Genomic DNA, 23,810 nt, shown 5'->3' with positions numbered 1-23,810 from the left:
TCATCTCTGCAGTATTTGTCACATTTTCATTCTAGCAGAAGAACCATAATGTCTGAGGTAGGTCTTGTTTCCAGATCATCTTTGTAGTTGCAATATATTTCTAAACTGCAGTGTGCCTGATACTAGATTAAAAGACGATCAGCAGCATAGTATTTGTGGACAGTGATTTTCCACAGTTTATCAAGCCAATTTACATTCCTTTTTGTGGGAAGTACATATATGGGGCATAAGGCAGAATCTGATGAACTCATTTTCACTTTGGATTTGCCAAACCTTTATTTTCCTGTAGCTATGTCTAGGCAGTTCTTTCAGCTCATAACATTTTAGAACTATTGATATTGTTCATAAAAATCATACTTTTCATTAGTTAAGCATAGAATTTGTCAAAAAAAAATATGTTACAAAATGGTGTATCAAACCCTTCATATAAACTAGCTACTTTTTTAGCCAGAGCTAATAACGTCAGTATGTATTTTTAAATATTGTTGATAGTAAAAGTAAAATGCAGCTCTGTTGTAAATGTGTGACTAACATTTTTAAGTTAAATTCAGAATTAGACTATAATCTTTGTTCAGTTTTAGTAGTCTTTAAGTTTCACTAATTCCAGTGAATACTGGATACCTGTGGGAATTCAGGAAAACCTGAAGGTGTTTTTCAGTTGTAACCAACATTTTGGCAGTACAATAAAGTAATGTCAACTATATTGGAAAAAAATTAAAAAATTGAATGGATTTTTCACTCTACCTTTTCTTGTTAGGGAGGGGCATTTAAATCTTGGGGTTTGTGTATTTTAAAATTACTCTCCAAAGAGCTGCATTCACCTTTCTTATATACTCTATATACACTCTATATCCTGGATACTATATGGTTGGTATAAGAGCTCCCTCTCTAGGTTTTATTTTAAATATCAGCTTAGGAAAATACAAAGGAAAGTAAAATCCACCCCTTGTCAGTGCTTCATAAACATATTCAGTTGTACATGACCTGATTTTAAAAAGCAGGTTTTTATGGGAAAAAACCCATAACCATTCAATTTTATAAGTATGAAAATGTAATGTTTTAGATTTAAGTTGTATTTACAAAAATTTGTACTTTTACTTTTCATAGCAGCCTGGTAAACTGCATAACTTAAGCTACTGTTATATAAAGGAATAAACCAGAATTTGCTCTTTTGTAACTACTTTTAATACATGTCGATATCAGAGCTCTGAAACTGTAGAAGTGTGGCTCACAGTAGCACGAGTTTCTTATCAACTGAGTAGTGTTGGTGTCTTTGAATAAGGACTTCTACCCTTTATGACGCCCTGGTGGTATAGTGTCCATGTGACAACTACAGAAATTCCTAGTAAGGGAGGGACATGATATTTGAAAGTATTTAATATACAACCATCAGCATAATTTAGCAAAGACAGAAAGAAGGAAGATCAGAGCCAAATGATCTGCTAGTTTTCCCTAGGCATCAGCAAGTGTTTCTTGGTCAAGTAAGTAATAATACAGACCTCATGATAGGAAATGTCATTGTTAGTGTTAATAAGCTAACCATCTGACTTTCTTTCATACAGTTATTATTATTAATAACAAAACAAAAAAATCTCTGTATGATGTAAACACATTCTCATAGTTCTATTTGAAAATCAAAGACTAGTTTTTTCTAGTGAAGATCAGGCAGGAGAGACATGTGACAGTTATTATGCAATATGCCAGCTTGTATGGACCTATAAATTTTACCCTGCATGCAGAATACTTGCATAAGCACATGTACACCCATCTCACCATTCCCCCTTCCTCATGTATAGGAACACATGTGTCTTGCCACTTCACTGGCAAATCAAGAGGCTTACTCAGAGGCGTAGAATTCCATAAATTCTATCTTTCATCGCTTCCTATATGAGCCATTCATTGCATTCATTTTGTGAAAGGCAGCAATGCTCCCCTGTCAGATGAAGTATCCCCAAGAAGCCACAAACTGCATATTCAGATCCTCTAAGGTTTACCAGAACTTCTTTATCTTACCTAAGTGGATAGAAAGAAGCAAGAAAATTTCTGCTCCATAATGGATGCAGGAAGTGAGTTCAGTTTATTTTCACAGCCTCGTGGCAGCTGTGCTCAGAAGCCAGAGATGAGGAGCTGGACTTTGGCTCATGGGCCAGTACTCAGTGCTGTGCTAGCTCCCATGTGGCCAGCTGCACATAAGCTATTAGCTCTGTTGAGAACATGATTTAGCACAGTAGTTGTATGAGATTGTGTTATGTGAGATTCTCTTTAAGTGGTTTTCATATAGAAATCAGCTGGACTGACTAAAACAGAGGTAGCTGACTTTGGGGGGTAATAATACAAGTTTGCATTAACTTTTTTTTTTTGGTAAATAAATACAAATTGGGTATAAGCTATTTAATAAGAAACATACCATAATCAGCATTCTAGTCCCACTAGTCCCCTGTTCAGCATTGCTCGTGGCATGAGACTGAACGTATTGAAGTAAAAAATTACCGAGTGGAGGGGAATTGTTGACACTTGTAAGGGAAATTTTAAGACCACTACACAGAATGTACTTCAGGGATTATAGAAGTCTTTATGTTCATCGTCATCAGAGCATGTGTCTTTCAGAAATGAAAATGAGGCCTGTATGCATGCATAGAAGAACATTGTTCAGTTGCAAGCTAACGGAATTCTTGTGGTCATTACTGTAATTAAGCACTAATTAAACAGTTTGAGACAATCAGTGAGGGTAGTAGCCTGGAAATAATTCTTATTGTATAAACTGTGGATAATTAAAAATATTTTGCTTGGATAACACTGCTGTTACTCTGAATTTGCATACAAGAGAAGAATTTTGCTTGCAGTTCAATTACAGATGCTCCATATTCTTGAAAAAACAAGAATGGGTGGGAAAATACATCTACCATATGCTGCGATGGAGAGACAGGGCTGCTTGATGCAAGCAAATGTCGATTTATTGTACACAATCACGAGTTTATATATGTTTTCAGAAGCTGCGCGCTTTAAACAGATTGGTTCTTTAAGCTAGGCATTACATACTAGGCAATCCCCGATTGGCGGTTAACTACAAACAAAGGACACTTTAAGTAAGTGTTTACAGTCATCAATTAACAGCAAGGTGTTACCTCTCCTTGGCACCATCCATCCCCCACTCCCCTATCCTCTCTCGGCATGACTCACCCTGTTAATTGTTACCTATTCACACTCCGCGTCCTCCCAGGGTTCCTGACCTACGAGCTCGAGCACATTCCCCTCAGCTAACTGATTGCCACCCATGGTCCTGATTTCCAGGCCCCCTCCTGCAATCATAGACATTTCTAGTTCTTATTCTCATGATATTCATTAATATAGCCTACAAGAAAAATAAATCAGATTTACAGCAGCAAAAAAACCTTAATTAAAATACCTATTACTGTGCTTTCCAATTACTTTTCCAGCTCATTTGTGAATAGGAAGTCACTGATAAATTTTAATTGGCTTATGAGCCAATCATCTTGTGTATAATATCTGCTTTCTTAGTCTGCACAATTAAAAATGTGGTCAATAAGACCAAAGACATTTTAAAGAAAGGTTTTCACCATTTTTGCTTCTTAGAAATCAGATAGCTGTATGAGGACAATACCATTTTCTTGCAGCTGTGTGCAGACCCTCAGTCTTTTTGCCAGTGACATCCAGAAGGGAAGAAGTAGATTCAACATCGTAAACAAAGTTCATGTAATGGCCATGACTTCTAAAAAATCAAAGTATTTCTAACACTTGAAACGATGCAGAGAAAAATAGGACAACCATAATCCAGTGTTATCTGATTGTGATACAAGGAAATTATATTTCCATGATACATGTCCTTTTAGTGATAGACTTGTGGTTAGAGAATCCTAGCTTTCAGAGGAGTTTCACAGATTCAGCTTTACTTGCATGAAAGAGTGGAGTAGATCTGTATCTCCCTATCAGAAAGAGGTCTCATCACTGAGCAGAAAAAGGTTATCATTACCATCTGTGGTGGCTTTATTTCCACTTAGTGTGTGAACATTGATGGGGCAATGCCCTGCAGGTGGAATAGGCAAATCAGTGATTCATTTATCCATTGCTAGTAGTTCATCTGCAGGAAAGAGGAAATCCTGCTCAGAAAGAAAAGTTTAGGCAGCTAGGAAATATGCAGAAACTGAGTGTGCTTGGTTGTATATTGGTGGGACCTCAAGACTTGGGTATTACATGAAATAAGCAGTAAGTCTGAAGAGCTATATTTTGGGCCTGGGTGCTAAATGTGGAAAGTGGAAATGGAAAGAAAGAAAAAAAAAAAAAAAAAGAAAAAAATGGAAAGAAAGAAAAATTTAAAAAATGGAATTCTGCACTTCTAAATCTTTTAGTAATCCTTCTGTTGGTAAGGATAAAGATGACTGTTATGTGTGCTCATTGGGAAATAAGCTGCAACAGTAAGTGATGCAGACAATGGAGGGAAATTAAAGCTGTTACCTCCATCGACTGCTTTAATTCCATGGTGCTGAACTTGAGAACAGTGTTAAATGCACATGTAAGAATACATGACACTAAAAAATATTAAAAAATCTTACCTGTAAGCTAAAAGGTAGGACAAATCAGGATAGTAAAAGCCACCAAGAGGCCATGTATTATTTAAATATGTATCGCATGGTTCTTAGATTTAGCTACCAGAGAAATAAAACTGGGTATATAAGACCGAAAGTTCAGAAAGTTAAAATACTATTCCAGAGGAAGAAAACCTTATATACTGTACTTTTGCTGTAATTGGCTAGTTGCTTGTTTATGCTGTGTTTGGTCAGATGCATTCTGTAAGGTTACATTAATTCCTGAAACTGCCTTTTACATCAGAATCCTGTTCTGCTCTAGATTCATCCAGTTTTGTAGTAACTCTTTTACCAAAAATGTTGAAATCATTAGGAGCAGTACATGCAAAACAAAGGACTAGATCTGGCCTTGAAAATGCTGGTACAATTTAGAAATAACAGTCTGCTGCTGAAAAATTGCTCCTGATTTATACTAAACCAAATTTATATCTAAGCATTATGTGTTTCATCTGCTTTGGTTAACACCAATATGATTACATTAAAGCCCCTTCTTGCCATCTGCCAATTTGAAAATAAATGCTATTAAATTTATGGTTATTGTTTATAACAGTCCATTTCTAATCAGCAAAGTGATGACAGATTGAGTTCATACAGCAAATAGGTAGGTTACAAATGAAAGAAACAGCACACGCAACTGCAGAGAAAGTTAAGATTTAACTCTTGTGAAACCAGGACTAGATACTGTGTATCAATGCAAGATAAAAAGTACTAGATACTTGATGCAAGGTAAAAAAGTGTAAAACATTGTAATAAATAGAGCTTCTAAGTGTCTTGAGGAATTTGCAGGTAAGTACAGTCTTGAAAAAATTAAGTTCAGTTTATCCCAAAGCCATTTTGTTTGCATGTATGTGTGTTATAATGCTGTGTGTCTTCTAAGCATAATTTTCAGCATTTGAGAACTATAATTCTTTATTTTGTTACACTACTGCTTGTGCACTCACTAAAAAAATATCTATGTTATTCCTATCCTTTGAAAAGAATGTGAGATTTCAACATGGATCCATTTCTAGGAAATATGTGTTTTCATACGCAGCACAGGACTTGATTCTGAATAAACAAAATCTGTCAGGTATCTTAATTTTTCAGGAAAGTTATTCAGGGTCTTAAGGTTATTAAATGTTTTCAGAGTTGGAATCACTGAGGATAGGAATAGATATTATAGGAAGCAGCTGAAAAGACATCCTCGAGTGTGATTGCTGTTTGTTCTGCCACCATAGCTTTATTCTGTATTTATGACAAGATGCAGGAAATGGCATATCATGCATGGTATAATTTGTCAACAAAAAGAGACTTCACTTTAAAAGTAGAGATGTAGATGTGGCTTAAGAGAAGTGCACATATTATAGTCTGGCCAAAAGAAATAAAGCTGCTGGGGTGGGCAGGTGTATGTTATTGCTCCTGAGGTAACATGGACCACAGCAATTGTAATTTGTACTCCAGTCAGTTTTGTAATGAATTAGTAGGTGGGACCAATCTTCCTTCGTTCCTTCTGATGTAAGTCTAGCATGATTTCTTTTCAATCTTCAGTCTTTTCCAACCTTGTCTTTTTTTTTTTTTTTTTCTCCTTTTTTGACTTCATTTTTTCCTTGTTTAAACATTCTTGATTGTACGTCTTACCACTACTGTGGTTCTTAGCAGGTCTCATTGGCATGTACAAACACCAGTAGTCCTCCTTCATGTGCTGTGGAAGTGCTAGGGTTGCTTTTTGCTTTTAGGAAGGTTCTTCCCAATTCTGTGAAACCTTCATGGTCACATTTAGGTTCTGATGCCACTTGGGGGGACTTCTGTCCTTGAGGACCCTTGAGAGCCTTGGAAAACCACAGTTTCTTACTCACTGGGGGTAGATTATGGCAAGTCCTTGCATCAAATGTTCCTTAAGATTGCTCCTTTCTCCTACTCACCGAGTCAGATGCATCATGGCCTACCTTATACCGAACCTATTTTCTTACCCTGGGATATGACTAAGTCTAGTCTTGATGTCACTGAAATTGGTGGCAGAAGATGCATGCTTTCTAGGCAATGTGTGGTCTCCTTCATTAGAAATAATGGTGAATCTCAAACAGAGGAATTAAAATGTTTAGCTATTCAGTATTCATTTGAACCGAACTTCAGTAGGACTGTATCAACACAAACTGATAGGATTTTCCTTAAAATTGAGTCTTTAAGCTTTGTTCTTAACAAAAGACCTGGACTTAACATTTTGACTGGACCCTGGATCTAGATGCAAATAATCACCTCTTACCTTAGGTCAGAAAGAACCTATTTTACTGGTTAAAGTAGACATTGTCTGCTGTAGGTCTCAAAGCCTTTGGCCTAGACTGGTGTTAAGGAATTATTTGACCATAGCAGCCCAATCTAGTGTTGCTGCACATAATTTGTCAGATAAATTGCTTTTGTTCCTGTGTGGAAATCCACAAGTCTACTTCTACTTCATATGCAGGAGGGTCTTTTGAAGCATCAGTTTAACCATAGGAAGGTCAATCACTGTAAAGAACGTTAGCAATCTTTTTATTGTGAAAGCTTCATTTATATTATTCATAGGCTAGAAATCTGAAAACATGCTGAAAATGTTTTTTCATTTCTTAGCAGTAATATTCAGAAGTACCATTAGATTCAGCTTATTTAGAAAAGCAGGTTCCTCTAGTTACAAAATATAGTTTTGAGGGTTATCTTACCATTTAACACCACTATGTAGCAAACCAATAACAAGAATGTCTGAGCATGTAATGGCTGAAATCCTAAATCTTCAGTCTTACCATATGCTTCCCTATTGACAGTACCTTTGGAAGAAGCATTGAAAACCTAATTCTCAGGTAAGACTGGGTAAATCCTTGGTTAGCACTTACAGAAACAGTTAAGTTTATGAAAAACATACTTCCAGTCCTATTCTTAACTACTTTTTTTTCTCCTTTACTGCAGCCCAGAAGATGGTGAAATTCATCCTGAAATCTGTAGACTATACATCCAGTTGCAGTGTTGCTTAGAAATGTACACAACAGAAATGCTGAAGTCCATATGTCTGCTAGGATCACTGCAGTTTCATCGGAAAGGTATTGAATTGCACAAATATACAGACACTCGTTTTAAAAAATTACAGTCTTTGGGGCAGGCACTGGTATTCATGAAAGACAAAGCACTGTGCTGGTTTTGGCTGCGATAGATTTACTTTTCTTCATAGTAGCTAGTATGGGGCTATGTTTTGTGTTTGTGCTGAAAACAGTGCTGATAATACGGAGATGTTTCTGTCACTGCTGATCAGTGCTTACACAGAGCCAGGGCCTTTTCTGCTTCTCCCACCACCCCACCAGCGAGCAGGCTGGGGGTGCACAAGAAGCTGGGAGGGGACACAGCCAGGACAGCTGACCCCAACTGACCACAGGGCTGTTCCATACCATATGATGTCATGCTCAGCATTTAAAGCTGGGAGAAGAAGGAAGGGAGGGACTTGGGAGTGATGGCATTTTTCTTCCCAAATAACTGTTACAGGTGATGGAGCCCGGCTTTCCTGGAGGTGGGTGAACCCCTGCCTGCCGATGGGGAATGGTGAATGAATTCCTTACTTTGCTTGCCCACGCAGCTTTTACTTTACTTGTTAAACTGTCTTTATCTCAACCCATGAGTTTTCCTACTTTTACCCTTCTGATTCTCTCCCTCATCCCAACCGGGGGGAAGTGACCAAGGAGCTGTGTGGGGCTTAGTTGCCAGCCACAATTAACCACAGCAAGCACCAAACTGTAAAATGAACTATACCACTGAAGCTTTTCAGCTACTGAAGAAAAGCTGTATTTCTGTTTCATTATCATCATTCTTACAGAGGTATATCATATCAGGTACATATCACTAATGTCCTGACAGTTTAGAAGTCTGAGATTTTTTTTAAAAGAGTGGTCCCAAACGTTTTAGTTGTCATTAGTCAGACTGGTGGGCAAACTATCTGAGTCATTTTATTAGAGGTATTTGTTGGGTATGATATTTGAGGGAAGGTGTTTTGTGGAGCAATATGGTATGGGTTTAGTACTAAATTGATCCCTTACTACCCAGCAATGCCAGCTTATAGCATAAGACAGATAAATACAGCTAAAATCAGCCCACCTTTATAAAACTAGATGCTAGATTCAGAACTAATATCTACCTCATAGAGTATTTTTACACACAAAGGAGATGTCCTTGCTTTAGTGAAAATGCATCTTTCTAATGATTATATATATGATTAGCCACCTACTGAAAGGAAGATGTAGAAATGCAGATAATTTACTAAATAGGGGCATTGTAACCTCTGTTACTCAGTGGTGGCATACACTGATTGGGACTATATCTGTGCTGATTCTAACTACTTTTTCCCCAGATAATATCTCAGCAGAATATACTAGTTAAAGACAAGACAAAGTTCTGTAGTGAACTGTGATGATGATTTTGTAATGAACCTTACGTACTTCCTGTCATGTTGAAAGATCCCATAATGTTTTTTTCACATCTAGCTATAGGATACAGCTAAAGCCACTGGTATTTTTGATATGAAGTTAAGAACTGGAGCTTTTTAACTGCTCAACTGAGCTTCTCAGTGATTTTCTCAAGTTGGAAAGAAATCTATAAAATAGGAAGAGACAGAAGTAACAGAGACATTGTATAACAAGATCCCAATAGCTGCTAAAATTAATCATAATTTTTTATTGTGCTACATTTCCTAGCATTGGCTACAGTTGTCAAACCACTATCTGTAATTGCAGAAAAGAAAGTAGCCTGAAGTGACCTGAGTAACCCTGATATGTCTTCTTTCTCCTTTTTACCTCTGGATGGAGACTACATTAATAACTTAAACTAAACACCAACTAGATGTCTAAACTTGAATAAGATGAATTACAGCATTACACTATGGGCCAGCTTAGTTCCTATCTGGCAGTACTTTTGATATACACTGGTTCATCATCTTACCATAGAAGAAGTCATAGTAGCTGTTCTGCCATTGCTAAATAGAGTAATTTTTGGCCTATATCCATATAGAGACTTGGCTCCAAGTTTTTCTGACATTCTTTGAAAAAAAATCATAATAGGCAAAAATTCTATAATCACAGAGATTCAAATATTTTTAATTTTGGAACTGAACCAATAGAACATTGCTCTTGTATATTAAATACTTGGTATTTACAACACCTAGAAGTATTGTAAAAGCATCATGCAACAAGGGAAATTCCAGTTATGTGTTAAATATTTTTTCACATTGAAGGTAGTCATATACTAGAATAGGCACCCAAAGAGGCTGTGTAATCTCCATCCTTGGAGATACTGGTAACACTAAGAGCCTTGAGCAATCTGATGAAAGTTGGCCATGCTATCACTAGGGTATTAGACTAGGTGACCTTGAAACGTAGTTATTCTGTGTTCTGCCAAAACATATTATTTTCCAAGGAGTAGAATGAACCCATACCTTTCTTTAATTCCTTTACTTAGGGCAAATGGAACTGCAGTGTAGGCAAAATGCAGAAATTTATCTCTAGGAATGAAAGGAATGATGATTTCACCATTATAAAATATATGGTGTTGCTGTTCATATATAGCTTTTTTATTTTTTCACCTGTCTAGTTTTTCACCAAGTGACCATATTAAAAAAATATTCTTTTCCTTGTGTATGAAGAGTACTACCCTTAGAAAATTTGCTTAATTCATAAATTATTGTGTATGATGTTCTTCCTGTGTCTTAAAGCTCATTTTTGAAGGTATTTTCCATTTGGATGTAATATTTTCCATTTTCTAATCCTCTTACCTGTTGGGTAAGTGGTTTGTTAGTTTTTTAAATCTTCCATGAGATTTCACCTATTTATGTTTTCACTTGGGAGCCAGCAGAGATTCAGGTAGAATGACATGCAGGCTGTTCTCAGCAACTTGCAGCTAATAGATAGTAACGTGGATACTGGTATCTTGACCAGACGTTTTGAACCATACTATAGAACTGATAAAGTTAAGGCAGTGGACTGATGCTGATGCTCTTTTCCCGAGAGAAACTCAGCCAGTGCTCCCTGAAATGCTACACGATGATCTGAAGGGCTGGGCTTTGAATATTTTCACTTTCACATCACTGATCTTCTCATATTTTCTTATCTTTCTGTTCTACTGAACAAACATTCCTATATATACTGTATAGTATATATCAAGCTTCCTGTACAGAAAGGCCTTGCACATTTACAGTGGTTTAGATTAATTTACTGCTGTCATACAACCTCTGCTAGAAAAGTCTGATAGTTTTATTTCTTTGAGATATAACAGTCATAGCGGGGCCAAAAGCCATTAATATTTCCAGCTGTGTTATGCAGTAAGTAAACAGAGGTAAGTGCTCTCTAATAAATTTTTTCTAAGACACATACACCACAAAAACCCAATGCTGAAAATATGTTATGATTGCAAAGTTCAACATTCAGAAAGTTTGCAGAGAACACAGTGAAATGTGCTCAAGTAGCTTTAATTCAAGCTTTTTGTAGTTACCAAGACTTTTGTTACCTAATCATGTATTTTATTACTTTTTCCACAATCCCAAGAGTCTAGCTAACTAACTTGGCTAACTAATTTGGCAACATTTACTTGTGCATACATCTTTCTTTTATCCTAATTGTTCAGTGTCATGTATTTATTGCACACAGTTCTGTGCTAAAGGCAAAATCCTTCTCTTCCTCAGACCTTTCTCAGTAACTCATACACTGATGGGAGTGTCTTCAGAACAGCCTTGAGTAGTGAGGTAGTAGCAATTTTTCCCATTGTAAGGAAGGAACAAAGAGAGATTAGGATTGCTAATTTAGAATCTGAGATTGCAGTGCACTTTATGCAGTGCTGTGTGTTCATAGAATAATTTTTCAGTAGCAGCTGAGCACGAAGAGTCTCTGGGTTGAGCAACCAGACAATTAGAAATACTTTGTCAGTAACTATTTTGAGGTTCTGAGTTTAAACAACTTGGATAGGATCCCATGAGAACTTTGGGTACATATAGAGTCCATTTTTCAGAGTAGCACTCTGAGAAACTCTCCTGTCTCTTCCTGCAGTCCCTAATATGATGGTTTTAAGGATCTTGCTGTCCCTTTTGACATAGCAAATACCTGCTGGAGATAACTACAGCAAAGACCTATTGGGGGGTGGGGAGTGGCAGATACGGGAAATGGTAGCTCATGTCCCAGCTCTTCCAGACAATCTTCTGAAACTTCTCACTGCATTTGTTCACCTAGTTTTCTTCTGCATCATTATCACACTCTGGCAGAACTTCACTAAATAGAATCATCTTAGACTTTGTCAAGCAACAGATGGGCCTGCAGCTTCTTTCATAATTTTGGTTTTGCTTTTATTTGTTCCCCTGCATCATTTGAATTACATAGCTTTGTGCCTTGGGGAGCACTGTCACAGTTCTTAAACCTAGTAATACTTACTAAAATTTGAATTAAGAGTTTCATGGAAAGTAAGATACTCCGAAGGAGCTTAGGTACCCCTCTGAAGTGTTTACAAAATTCAGCTCCAATTCCTTTAAATGTTATATGTCTACTTTATTGCCATTGCATGTTCCCAACATTGACTATTCTTTGGATTAAATAATCAAAATGTGGCTTAGCTAGCAAAGTCTTAGAGGAAGTAGTTGGCATAATTTCTGTCCATGGAAGCTGCTGAATGTGATTATGCTTTTTCCAGATTAATACAGAGGTTGTCAAGGTCCCACACTGAGAAAACTTAGAACTACCTCAGAGTTCTTAAGTACACTTCAGCATACATTGCTGTATTCAGCCACAAATATTTTGGGGTCAAAGGTTTTCACTGATACCTTATAAAGAACTTCATTGCATTTTTAGTATGTAAACATAACAGATAAAAGAGCTTTGCGGATTCGTGTTTCCACAATAATGACATATTCCTTTCATTGTTAGAAACTGTAAAATATTATTATTATAATTGGATCATTATGGCATGTCACTGTGAAAGTGTACATTATGGAAATCTAATGTCTATAAATGTTTATATAGAAACTATTCATTTCTTAGGATGCTTTACAGATACAATTGACTTGTTTGGTTATATCAATACATATATTAGAAAATGTCTTAAAAAACCCTAAACTGGAGATTGCCATCATTCTATTAGCTAGCTATGCACAAGGCACTCGTTGTAGTAGTTAAGGGAATAAGCCCATATAACAAATCAAAGGCAAGAGGGGACAGTTAAAATTAGCTGGAGGTGTTTTCCAGAGCTGAAAACATGCTGTAAAATTAGTTAAAGCTACCTTGTCAGAGAAGGACAAGGTTTGAAACTGGTTGTCATTTAGGCTGAGTTTGAACAAAATAAGTCACTGCTCACCTGTAGTTATAAGAATATCATTATTATGGTCCAGAATCAGTTCAACCTGTTATATTGTTTGTAACTTGCTGAAAAAAACCGTACACACATGGAGAGGTAATTCCTGCTGCCAGTTATTTGCACATAGCTCTAGTCATTTTAGTAGAATTTGAATATCTATGGGAAAAAATGAGTCCAGGATACATTAGATTCCGAGAATGTTACAGTTTCTTGGCCTCAGAGTGTTTTCTTTTTTTCCTGTGTGTTTTTTCTTAATGTTTATACTTTAATAATTTCTCAGAACAAGATGCAAAATACTTTAACACTTATAACCTATATATTGTTTATTCTTACCATAAGCCTATTTGGAAGCCTTGAAGAAAAAATCACAGTTCCGTTACCATAATTGTGATGTGTGGTCCCCATGTGACTTAAATAAATGTAGCTGAGGGCAGAATCATACCAGCTGAATACTTAAGTAAGAAAGGGAAGAATTGAGTCTTATGGGAAAATCATTAGGCTTTTGTGATGTAAATTCAGACTGAACTCATTCCTGCATTGTTGGCACATCAGAATGATGCCAAATCACAGATAACAGTGTATCATGTGCCATATGAGAGGTTCAGAGCATAACTGCTGTTTTTCCAATATGTTTTGCGATAACATGTATTTCCCTAAAATAGTGTGTAAGAGCCTGTGATAGCTTATATTGGAGATTACAAAAATAGACCCTACGTTCAATAAAGGGATTTTTGTTTTATTTGACTTTGTTTAAATTACATGCTATTCAGAATTTTGAAGCAGAAAGGCAGGATTGTTTAATGGATGTACTACAATCTCAATTCTATTTAAAGACTGGAAGATGTGTGTAATCACTTACACATATTACACAAGAGGGATAAGATATGGGAGAGAAGAGAAGCACACAGGTGTGGAGAAACAAGCATTGAAAAAATCCAGAGAACCACCCATTGTCATGTGGACACCGTGAAGAGGCCAAACTAAATAGAACAAAAAACAGGCATGGAAGGAGGAAAACAATTTATATCACAGAGTTGTTGCTCCTGTTGCATTTTCCTTAATAATATTTCCAGTGAGACAGTCTATGAGTTCTGAAGGTCCCAAGCATAAGTCAGGAATGTTGATCAGGCTGTTAGCCGTATTTGCCACATCTCTTTTTTACTTTCTGCACAATTCTTTCCTACTCCCCTTCTTATGTTCTCCTTTTCATTTACCTTAGCTGTGATCTATAGCTTGTGCATTTATCCTTAATTGCCAAGTTAGAATTCTGATGCAAATGCTGCCTTCTTTTTGAGAGAGGGCTTCTCTCAGCTTTGTTAAATTCTGTTACTCCCCTCAAAGATGTTTTCAATTCATCTGCAGTGAAATCTGACTAGCTCTGAGGCACCTATAATAGATGGTTTTTTCATTGTGTTTCTCTGCGAAGTAGGTGATTACTAAAAGTAGGCGCATAAGGTAGCACAACTGAAGCAAACACAGAGCCACAGAAACAGTAAGGAGCACAACAGGTGAGACACAAAAAGCGTAGTGGTCACAGATGATGTATGTAACCTTACTGAACTGACAATTTTCTGCCCTTATATTTATCCTCACTCAAGCTTGATCTTCAGCATTATTTAATTAAATTAATTTCATACCAAAGGCATTTTCTGCTCCTTTAAATAAAAAATATATGATGAATTTATAGCATATAGCATAGGCTAGAAGACAGTACTCTGTCTAGTCAACTGGCAAGAACAGCAAGTGTATGTGGATACTTCGGACAACACTGCATGCATGATCAAACTCCAACTGAAATTAATGAAAGTCTGTTGAGTAAGTTGAAAGTAAATTTTAGGGTTCATATCCCTACTTTAAGAATGTGTGATACAAAAGCTACCCTTACTGCCACTACAAGGATGAGAAGATTAAAAAGCTTGTTTCCCTACATGCTATACCATGTAGAAATGTTAAGTCTGAGTCATATACATTATTCAGGCAAAGCCTTTATGACTAGGTGATTCTTTAACAGTTTTCGAGTGATTGAGCAGATGCTCTGAAATTCAAGAAAGGCTTCATGAATTGTTCATATACAACAGAATTACTGGTAAAGAACTCTTCAGTTGAAATCTGCACCATTCATTCTGCTAAATCTGCAAGACCTTGCCTTTGTGCTAACAAAAAGAACATTAAGCCTCAGTGCTTCTGCTTTCAAGTTGCAAAAAAGAACCTTTACTGTTATTTCATCTAGCATTTTTATTGTTTCCATTGAAACACCTTTCACATCCCTGAAGGATGCATCTATAGACAGGGTTGTTCTTGACAGCATGTCACCGAAGGTCAGGTCAGAGTTCCAACATAACAGTTCAAAATAATGGGAGAATTAACTAATACCTAGTCCAGCAGTAACACCTTCAGATATTAGTTGCAAATTAGATCGTTTCCCTGGGGCAACCTCTTTTACAAAGAAGTGGTCTTTGAGATATATTGGTAACAGTATGTGTGTTGTGTGCTTTTTGTAATGGAAGAAGTAATAAATAATGAAACTTACAGAAATTAACAATTAAAATTGAACAATATGAGCTGCCTTCAAATAACAGCATAAGCTGCAGTTAAGAACTAGAAAAATTAAAAAGTTATACCTACAAGGTGATACTGAGTAAAACATATAATCTAGAAAGTAGGTTTAGGCTGCTGTTCCACAAGCAATTGAGTTAGCATAATAGCTTGTTACCACCAGAAAGATCTCGACCCTTCCTCTCTGTCTCCCCTTCCTTATCACGCCTTCACTTCTTTCCCCCTTCCACTGATTCTGGCCACAGGATCCTCATCCTCCTGCGGCTCTTGCTCTCACACATGTAGGGTGCTTTGCTGACCTGACTTAAATCAATGCAACATCAGAAAATGTCACATTTTACTTTTCCTTTTATTGGCCTAATCTTCTACCATTTGATGAGTTAAAGTGGCTCACAGAGATCTGGCAAAGCAGAATTTAGCAGTGGGTGCCAAAGTAAGCAGCAGAGAAGGGATGCTGAACATCATTCTTTTATAGATGACAAACTTGTTATGTCAGGTCATGCAACCTCTTGGGATCATAGATGACTTAGCTGGGGGCAAAGCAAGGAAAAGGGCTTGCTACTGGCTCAAAGAGTAATGAAAACATTAAGAAAGTTATGTTCTGTAGTGTAAGTAATGTCTAGTTTGGCATTCAGACAAGTAGCTAAGAATATGGGGTTTTTTTCAGCAAAAGAATAATTTACCAGAATACAATAGCTAGAGAATGTGCCCAAAAGGAGTTTCTTAAGATCCAGGAATTTTAAGACCTAGTTTAAAAAAAAACAACAGGGTTACAAGCCTGATAGTGGGGATACTTTTATGTGTTGTGGAAAAGTAATATAGCATTGTTGACAGCCTTGGTCTCTAGTGTCCCAGAAAAATGGGCTAAGTGACCACTACTGTATTAGCTGTTCTTTGTCTTTCTGTTCTTTTGTCAAACCTTATAGGAACTACTCAGGTTCATCCCAATGTGAAAATTTTTCAAATTGCAAAAATTGTCAGATGAAAAAACATTTTGCTACTCAACTCTTCATACCACTGGCTAAACATTGACCTTTTTTTCTCCATTTTTAGAAAGTTTTGTTTCTTTCTGAGATTTTTCACTCCATTTCATAAGTCAGAAAGGGAAAAAAATTAACTTCTCAATAACGCATCTGGGATGCGCTCCAGTTTGAATTTTCTCATTTAAATTTATTTGGTGCCAGGACTGTACTTGTCACTACAGAAAAGGAATACTGTCAGACAGTCCACAGGAGGTTTGCAAGGACACCAAAAAATCCCACCAATACTTAACTCTTGCATGCTCTACTGTCATGGTCCACATCCTTTATTCCATTCTCTTCCTGACAAAAGCCCTGGCATATCTGTGAAGACCCCATTCAAGTCTGACACTGCACTTCATTTTCATATAGTGAGCATGAATTAAGCAAGTGTAAGCATGAAAATTCAGAATATAATGCATATTGGGTTGTGAGTAGTGGCAGCTATGTAGCACTTTTAAAATCACCAAGTAAAGAACTGCACGTTTTTGTGTTTTCCCTTAGTATTGCTGTAGTACTAGGAGGCATGGGTTGCAGTGTTGTTCAGCATCAGAGTTTTTGAAGTTGCTTTCAGAATGTATGCTGTAGTTTATTTGCTTCCTTTGTTCTGGTTTGCCCTCTCTGACTCTTATTTTCATGTCACGTGTAAGCCACTGGAGTTTAACTGAAACCCTTCATAATACTCACTACGTAAAATTCTAAGGTCCACACATGCCTGTGTGGGAGTTCACTTAGTTTTGTTTGGTAAGAGTAACATATTAGCAGATCGGTGTGGTCTGCTGTCTTTCTGAACAGTTCTTATTCAGAGTTTGCATTCATCAGTCTCTTCATTTATACTGTGCAAGATCAAGATCAAAACATCAGTGATAGAATCTAAGTATAATTTTAATTGATAAATAATGGGAATGTATGTTTTGTTTAAATATTTTAAAGGAAAAGATCCTTGTGCTCCACCCAAGATCCTAGATACTAAAGTGGAGGAGAGTTCTGAAGTACCTATTTTAGAAGACACATCATCATCACCAACAGATATTCAACAGCATTTATGGCAGGTTTCCACAGATATTGAAAACACTGAAAGGTATGTGTAGCACTTCATCCCTAAATAAAACAAGCTTCTGTCTCAGGTTTATTTGGTCTTTTCCAATTAGACAGCCAGTGTTGCTACTATAAAAGGTATTACATTTACATTTACATAGGTTACATTTAACCTATCTGAGAACCACTTCTAAAAGAAGGACAGAGAGAAGTGTCATTCTTAATTAGGCTAATTACCAGAGGGTAATTGTCAAAAACAAAGGGTGGAAAATTATGTTGCAGCGGGCCACATTCTCTAGAAGAGGCAGCTTTTGTCTCACATTGAGTGGTTTCTGATTTTGTTCCTGAAATCTGCGGGCTTCTGGTTCTGCATTCCTAAATTGAAAGCATAGAATATAGTTCATTTCACTTGTTTCTGCCTGTAGTTACAAATGTGGAAGCCTTAGGAGGGGAGGGGAACATCATCCACAGGTTTCTGAAGGTGGACTTCTCTTACCCTCTTAACTGTGCAGTTGAAAGACTCCTTTATTAAGTTGAAAGTTCTCCCTTGCTAAATCTACTGCCCTTTATTTTGGTATGCATCATCTGATACATGTATGTAAACCAAATACTTGCCCAATAGATCTTGTATTTATTCCACCATTATTTCAGCACATAAAGCTATACTGTGACCCATTCCCCATTCAGTCTTCAACTGCTGTTCTATTGTATCTCTTTCAACTTTTGCTTCCACAGAGATATGAGGGAAATGAAAAACCTTTTAAGTAAACTCAGGGAGACTATGCCTTTACCACTGAAAAATCAAGGTAGGTTTTGTATTTTCTTCATGTAAGGAAAATTAAGATAATTAAAGGGTTTTCCTTCCATTCTGAAAAATCTAGAGGTTTTTTTTTATGGAAGTTACAAAAAGGAAAATATAAGTGAAATCTCTTCCCTAGTGATTCATTAGACAGAATTTAGTATCCGAACTTTGGCCTCTCAAGTTTCACATCAGGTATTCTGGACTTTTATAGATATAATGTCTATAGATAAAATAATAGACTTTTCCTGGTGACATGAAGGCAGCAGCACAACTAATTCCCTGTGTCAGGACGCTTGCTTTTTCAAAGGTAAAGAAGGTGAAAATTGCACAGTCTATGATAGGGATCCTACTGAGCGATGGGGTTTGCTTTGCCCCTACAAGGCTTGTAGCTTCTGTGACATGACACTGACTCTATGCAGAGAAGATACGTGTCTTGAGTTTGCTAACAGCCTGCTTTTCCTGGCCAGTAGCCAGCTATAAGGCATCTCATACAAATGCACAGAGGGGTAGTATCTCCATCCTATGCATGTATTTAGCAATAGGCCTTCATTTTGTGGCCCAGCGACGTTAAATATTCTACATCTACAGGGACTCTCTTTTCTTCATGTAAACAGCATTAAAACAGTATTTCCTTTTTGATTTTTTTCTTAATAATGTGTATTTCTTAAATGCTCTCTAGTCTTTGCACAGTGGCAGCTAAGTATGGCTGGTATGTCCTAGATCTTGTCCCAAGTAACTAAGTAGTCTAGCATTCATCATAATATCGTAAGAGATTAAGACAGAATGGATTAATTCATTACACAATTAACAGTTTATGGAAGGATGGCTTGATGGAAAACTATGAAAGGAGAAAGGGGATTGCTTATGGTACAGATGTGCCGTTGCAGAGACTGGAAAAATGCCATAAAGTCTGTGCCTAGCCTAGAAGGAAGAAGCATGATGTGGTGAAATAAGGAACAAAAAGACAAATTTGGAAGATATAAAGCATATAGATACTTGAATTCAGAACATAGATGTATTCAGTATCTATGTGTGCAGAATTTTTCTTTGCTGTCTGGTGTCTACGCTGCCCTTCAGCATTGGCCAGAAAATCACTGGTCACCTGTGCACCAGAATGGGAAATATGTCAGCCAGAGTTTAAAAGCTCTGAGACATGCCCCAGGATCAGGTAATCATAAATGGTGTTTTGCAGCTCCAACAGACTCCAACTGTGATCATAGTTTATAGATGACCTCTGAGAATGGATGTCTCAGGAATGGACAGTCATAATCATCATTCATACAGCACTTCAAATTTTCAGAATGTTCCAAGACCTTTAATTAGTTAAAGCTAAATAACATTATATAGAACAAACAAACATCATTATAGGTAATTAATATGGTCTGGACTGTAATTTTGACATGTATTTGAATTACAGGCACTGTTTAAGAGAATGATTATGAGGTGAATGAATGCCATTGAATAAGCTGATCTTTACAAGACCTGATCCTGCTTTCAGCAAATGAATGACTGTTTTGCTGTTGATTTCAGGAACAGCTGGCACAGAGTTAAGATTGCAAGTCCACAAAAGCTTTACATAATGTTACTGACTGCTCACAGACCTGATTTTTGTATGGAATACTCTTAAGTGACAGCAGGAGTTACTATGCTAGGAAATTTAGTTGATGTGGTTTGTAAGCTTGAGTCACAGTGTTAAATGGTCTCTTATGTATGTTCTTATAGTTAAGTATTTGTATTACAGTAGCGTTTAGAACCTACAATCAAAACTAGGCCTCTGATGTAACCAGAATAGGAACATAATGAGGCATAGCTCCTGGCCTGAAACCATGCCTGAAGATGGCTCAAATTCAAAGTGAATTCTAAAGATTTTGCAAGGTAGCTTGCTGATAGTGCCTGAGGTAACATAAGTATAGACACTAATATACATGTTTTGTAGGAATTTTAAAAGTTTTTATATGAAATGCAGAAGGCTAACCAGAAACAGGATGAGCATATTGTGCTAACTTTCCCAGACAAGTGCTTTTTCTCTTGATGTTCCAAGATGTTCCAGTGTTGCAGTTTTAAATGGAAAATCTCCCTAATGTGCACAGACAGCCACCCAATAACATCTGGGTGTCTTTTGGTTTGTTTTTTTAATGTTTAAATTAAGCCAGAATTTAACCTTAGGATCACTATTCCCAAACTTGTGTATCTACAAGTTCTCAAGCTACTTATGTTTAGGTTTCTTTGGGACCCTAACATTATTCATCCATGCAAGAATATTGTGGCTTAGGTGTCCCAGTACTGGAGGTGTCATTTCATTTAGATTTCATCATGAAACTGGTATTCTTCCTGCCAAAATTTCTATTACCTTATCATGGAGATCCTGATAATTAGCATTGTAAGACTCTTCTATACAAAATTCAGGTTATTATTTGCTCTAGGAGAAGGCTGAGGTAGTCAATGACTTTTTTGCCCCGCTCTTCACCTGCAAGTGCTCCAGCCATACCACCCAAGTTGCAGAAGGCAAAGACAGGGACTGGGTAATGAAGAACCACACACTGCAGGAGAAGATAAGGTTCGAGACCATCTGAGGAACGTGAAGGTGCACAAGTCCATGAGACCTGATAAGATGCATCCACTGGTCCTGAGGGAACTGGCAAGTGAAGTGGCTACGCCACTATCCATCATATCTGAGAAGCTGTGGAAGTCCATTGAAGTTCCCACAGATTGGAAAAGTGGACACATTAACCCCCATTTTTAAAAAGCGAAATAAGGAAGCCTCGGGAAACTACAAGCCAGTCAGTCTCATTTCATGCCTAGGAAGAGCATGGAACAGATCTTCCTGGCAACTATGCTGAGGCACATGGGAAATAAGGAGGTAATTGGTGACAGCCAACATGGCATCACTAAGGGCAAGATGTGTCTAACAAATTTGGTGGCCTTCTATGACAGGGTTACAGCATTGATGGATGAGGGAAAAGTGACGGACATCATCTACCTGGACTTGTGCAAAGCTATCTCGCATAACATCCTTGTCTCTAAACCAGAGAGACATGGTTGGGCGGACCACTCACTCAATAAGGAATTGGCTGGATGGTCACACTCAAAGAGTTGTGGTCAATGGCTCAATGTCCCAAGTGTTGACTGGTGATGAGTGCTGTTCCTCAGGGATCCTTACTGGGACTAGTACTGTTCAGTATCTGTCAGCGACATGTGCAGTGGGATTGAGTGCACCCCCCAAAAGTCTGTCAACACCACCAAGCTGTGCAGTGTGGTCAACATGCTGGAGGGAAGGGATGCCATCCAGAGGGACCTTGAAGGGCTTGAGAGGTGGGCCCAAGTGAACCTCATGAAGTTCAACAACGCCAAGTGCAACGTCTTGCGCCTGGATTGGGGCAAATCCCAGAAACAATACAGTCTGGGTGGAGAATGGACTCAGAGCCACCCTGAGGAGAAGGATCATGTTGGGCGCTGTTGGTGGACAAAATACTCAACATGACCTGACAATGTGCACTTGCAGCCCAGAAAGCCAACTCTATCCTAGGCTGCATCAAAAGAAGCGTGGCTTTGATCACAATCAAGGGAGGTGATTCTCCCCTCTACTCCACTCTGGTGAGACCCCACCTGGAGTACTGCATTCAGTTCTGGAGCCCCCAGCAAAAAAAGGACATGAACCTGTTGGAGCTAGTCCAGAGGAGGGCTGCAAAGTTATCAGGGGGCTGCAGCAGCTCTCCTGTGAAGAAAAGCTGAGACAGCTGGGATTGTTCAGCCTGGAGAAGAGAAGGCTCCAGGGAGACCTTATAGCTGCCTTCCAGTACCTAAAGGGGGCCTACAGGAAAGCTGGAGAGGGACTTTTTCCAATGGCATGTAGTGACAGGACAAGGGGTGCTGGTTTTAAACCAAAAGGGGGTAGATTTAGATTAGATAGAAGGAAGAAATTCTTTACTGTGATGGTGATAAGACACTGGAAGAGCTTGCCCAGAGAAGTGGATGCCCTCTCCCTGGAAGTATTCAAGGCCACATTGGATGTGGCTCTGAGCAACCTGGTCTACTGGAAGGTGTCCCTGCCCATGGAAGGGGGGTTGGAACTAGATCTTTAAGGTCCCTTTCAACCCACACCATTCCATGATTCTCTGCATAGAACAATGGGATCTATTATTTAATCAAGCAGGTGCTTTTAGGACACATAAATTATATAAACTGTTTTGTATGCATACATGCTTGTATTAAAATGTGGGTTTTTTCATCACAGATGATAGCAGCCTCCTAAACTTGACACCGTATCCATTGGTAAGAAGACGGAAGCGAAGATTCTTTGGACTGTGTTGTCTTGTCTCAAGTTAGAAGATTAATCACAGAAGCACCAGGAAAATCATAACTTTGATTAAATCACTATTATTTGACCACTGAAAAGATGAACGTTGCTATTCTTGATTATAAAGTACATTTTCTACACTAGCCTATTCCTTTTTCTCTTCTGCTCCATCCCCCTTTTCCGAATAAGGGTTTTAATAGTTTAAAGTTGCGGTGGTCAAAAACCAGCTGTGGAATAGATCTAGCATAACTAAGAATGTTTTTAAAACTTTTTAAAGTATGTTTTGCATGCTTACTTTTAACCACTTGGAGAAAAGACACATGAATTATGGTTAATTGATAATTTTGAAGTTTTTTTTATTGTTTGAACTGCAGCTAAAAGTTCGTGCATAGTACAGTACTCTTACTAGTATCATAGTAAATAACTTGGATCATATTCTAACAGTCTTTAAGCATAGAAAACTATTTAACAGCAAAAGTATTAAAGTTCTAAAACATTTAAACAATATTGTAACAGAATTTGCACAAAATCTCCAGTTGCTTTTTGTGCTCTCATTCATATTTAGTCTTCCACTATATCTCAATTTAAAAGCTTCATAGAAAAATATCTTAATTTATGATACACAAACCATATATGAAAATACTTAGAACTTGTAAATACAGAGGAATCATAATATCTACATACTGTACAATGCATAGAAGCAACAGATTTCCTTTTAAGCAGATAGTATCTCTACAAGCTTTTTGGAAAAATAAAGAATTTATTAAAAGAAGGTGTATTAAAATAAACAATGTAAAACACAACACCAACCCATTTTGTTTCCAGTACAATTCAAAGCATGCTGTCTGCATATCACTAAGTATTAACTCTTATAGGGCATGCCAGAATTATCTGAGACTGTAAGATATTAAAAGTTTTACATTGTTAATAAAGTTTTTTATTTAAATTAAATGTCTTGTTTCTAGTTGTATTGCTGGAATATGTCTCTTTTTTTCTGATTTTTTTTCTGAATAGTACGCAAGGTTTTGATAATTTTTCCATTTCAAGGAGCTTGTTTAAAAAGATAAAAAATCAGGATGAATATATAAATGCTAAAATGGCAGCTAGTAGCAGCAGTAGATATGAATGAGTCAGACTCACGGTACTGATCATTTCAGGATGATAGGCAAGAC

The 23,810-nt window shown here is 37.3% G+C and overlaps 1 protein-coding gene across 1 annotated transcript in view; it reads left to right on the top strand.

Moving 5' to 3' along the window:
* The window catches only part of RGS7BP (regulator of G protein signaling 7 binding protein), a 45,344-nt gene extending 21,755 nt beyond the window's left edge, over positions 1–23,589 (top strand). Inside the window, exons 3-6 of the mRNA XM_056325340.1 lie at positions 7,524–7,654; positions 17,435–17,582; positions 18,275–18,345; positions 22,576–23,589. Of these exons, the coding sequence (XP_056181315.1) occupies positions 7,524–7,654; positions 17,435–17,582; positions 18,275–18,345; positions 22,576–22,667 (442 nt within the window). The 3' untranslated portion in view covers positions 22,668–23,589. The remainder of the gene's footprint in view (positions 1–7,523; positions 7,655–17,434; positions 17,583–18,274; positions 18,346–22,575) is intronic.
* Positions 23,590–23,810: the final 221 nt, after the last annotated feature.

The sequence above is a fragment of the Falco biarmicus genome, chromosome Z, assembly GCF_023638135.1.
Source record: "Falco biarmicus isolate bFalBia1 chromosome Z, bFalBia1.pri, whole genome shotgun sequence".
Classification (NCBI taxonomy): domain Eukaryota; kingdom Metazoa; phylum Chordata; class Aves; order Falconiformes; family Falconidae; genus Falco; species Falco biarmicus.
The sequence above is the reverse complement of the archived record's forward strand: the minus strand, read 5'-3'. Positions and strand labels throughout refer to the sequence as shown.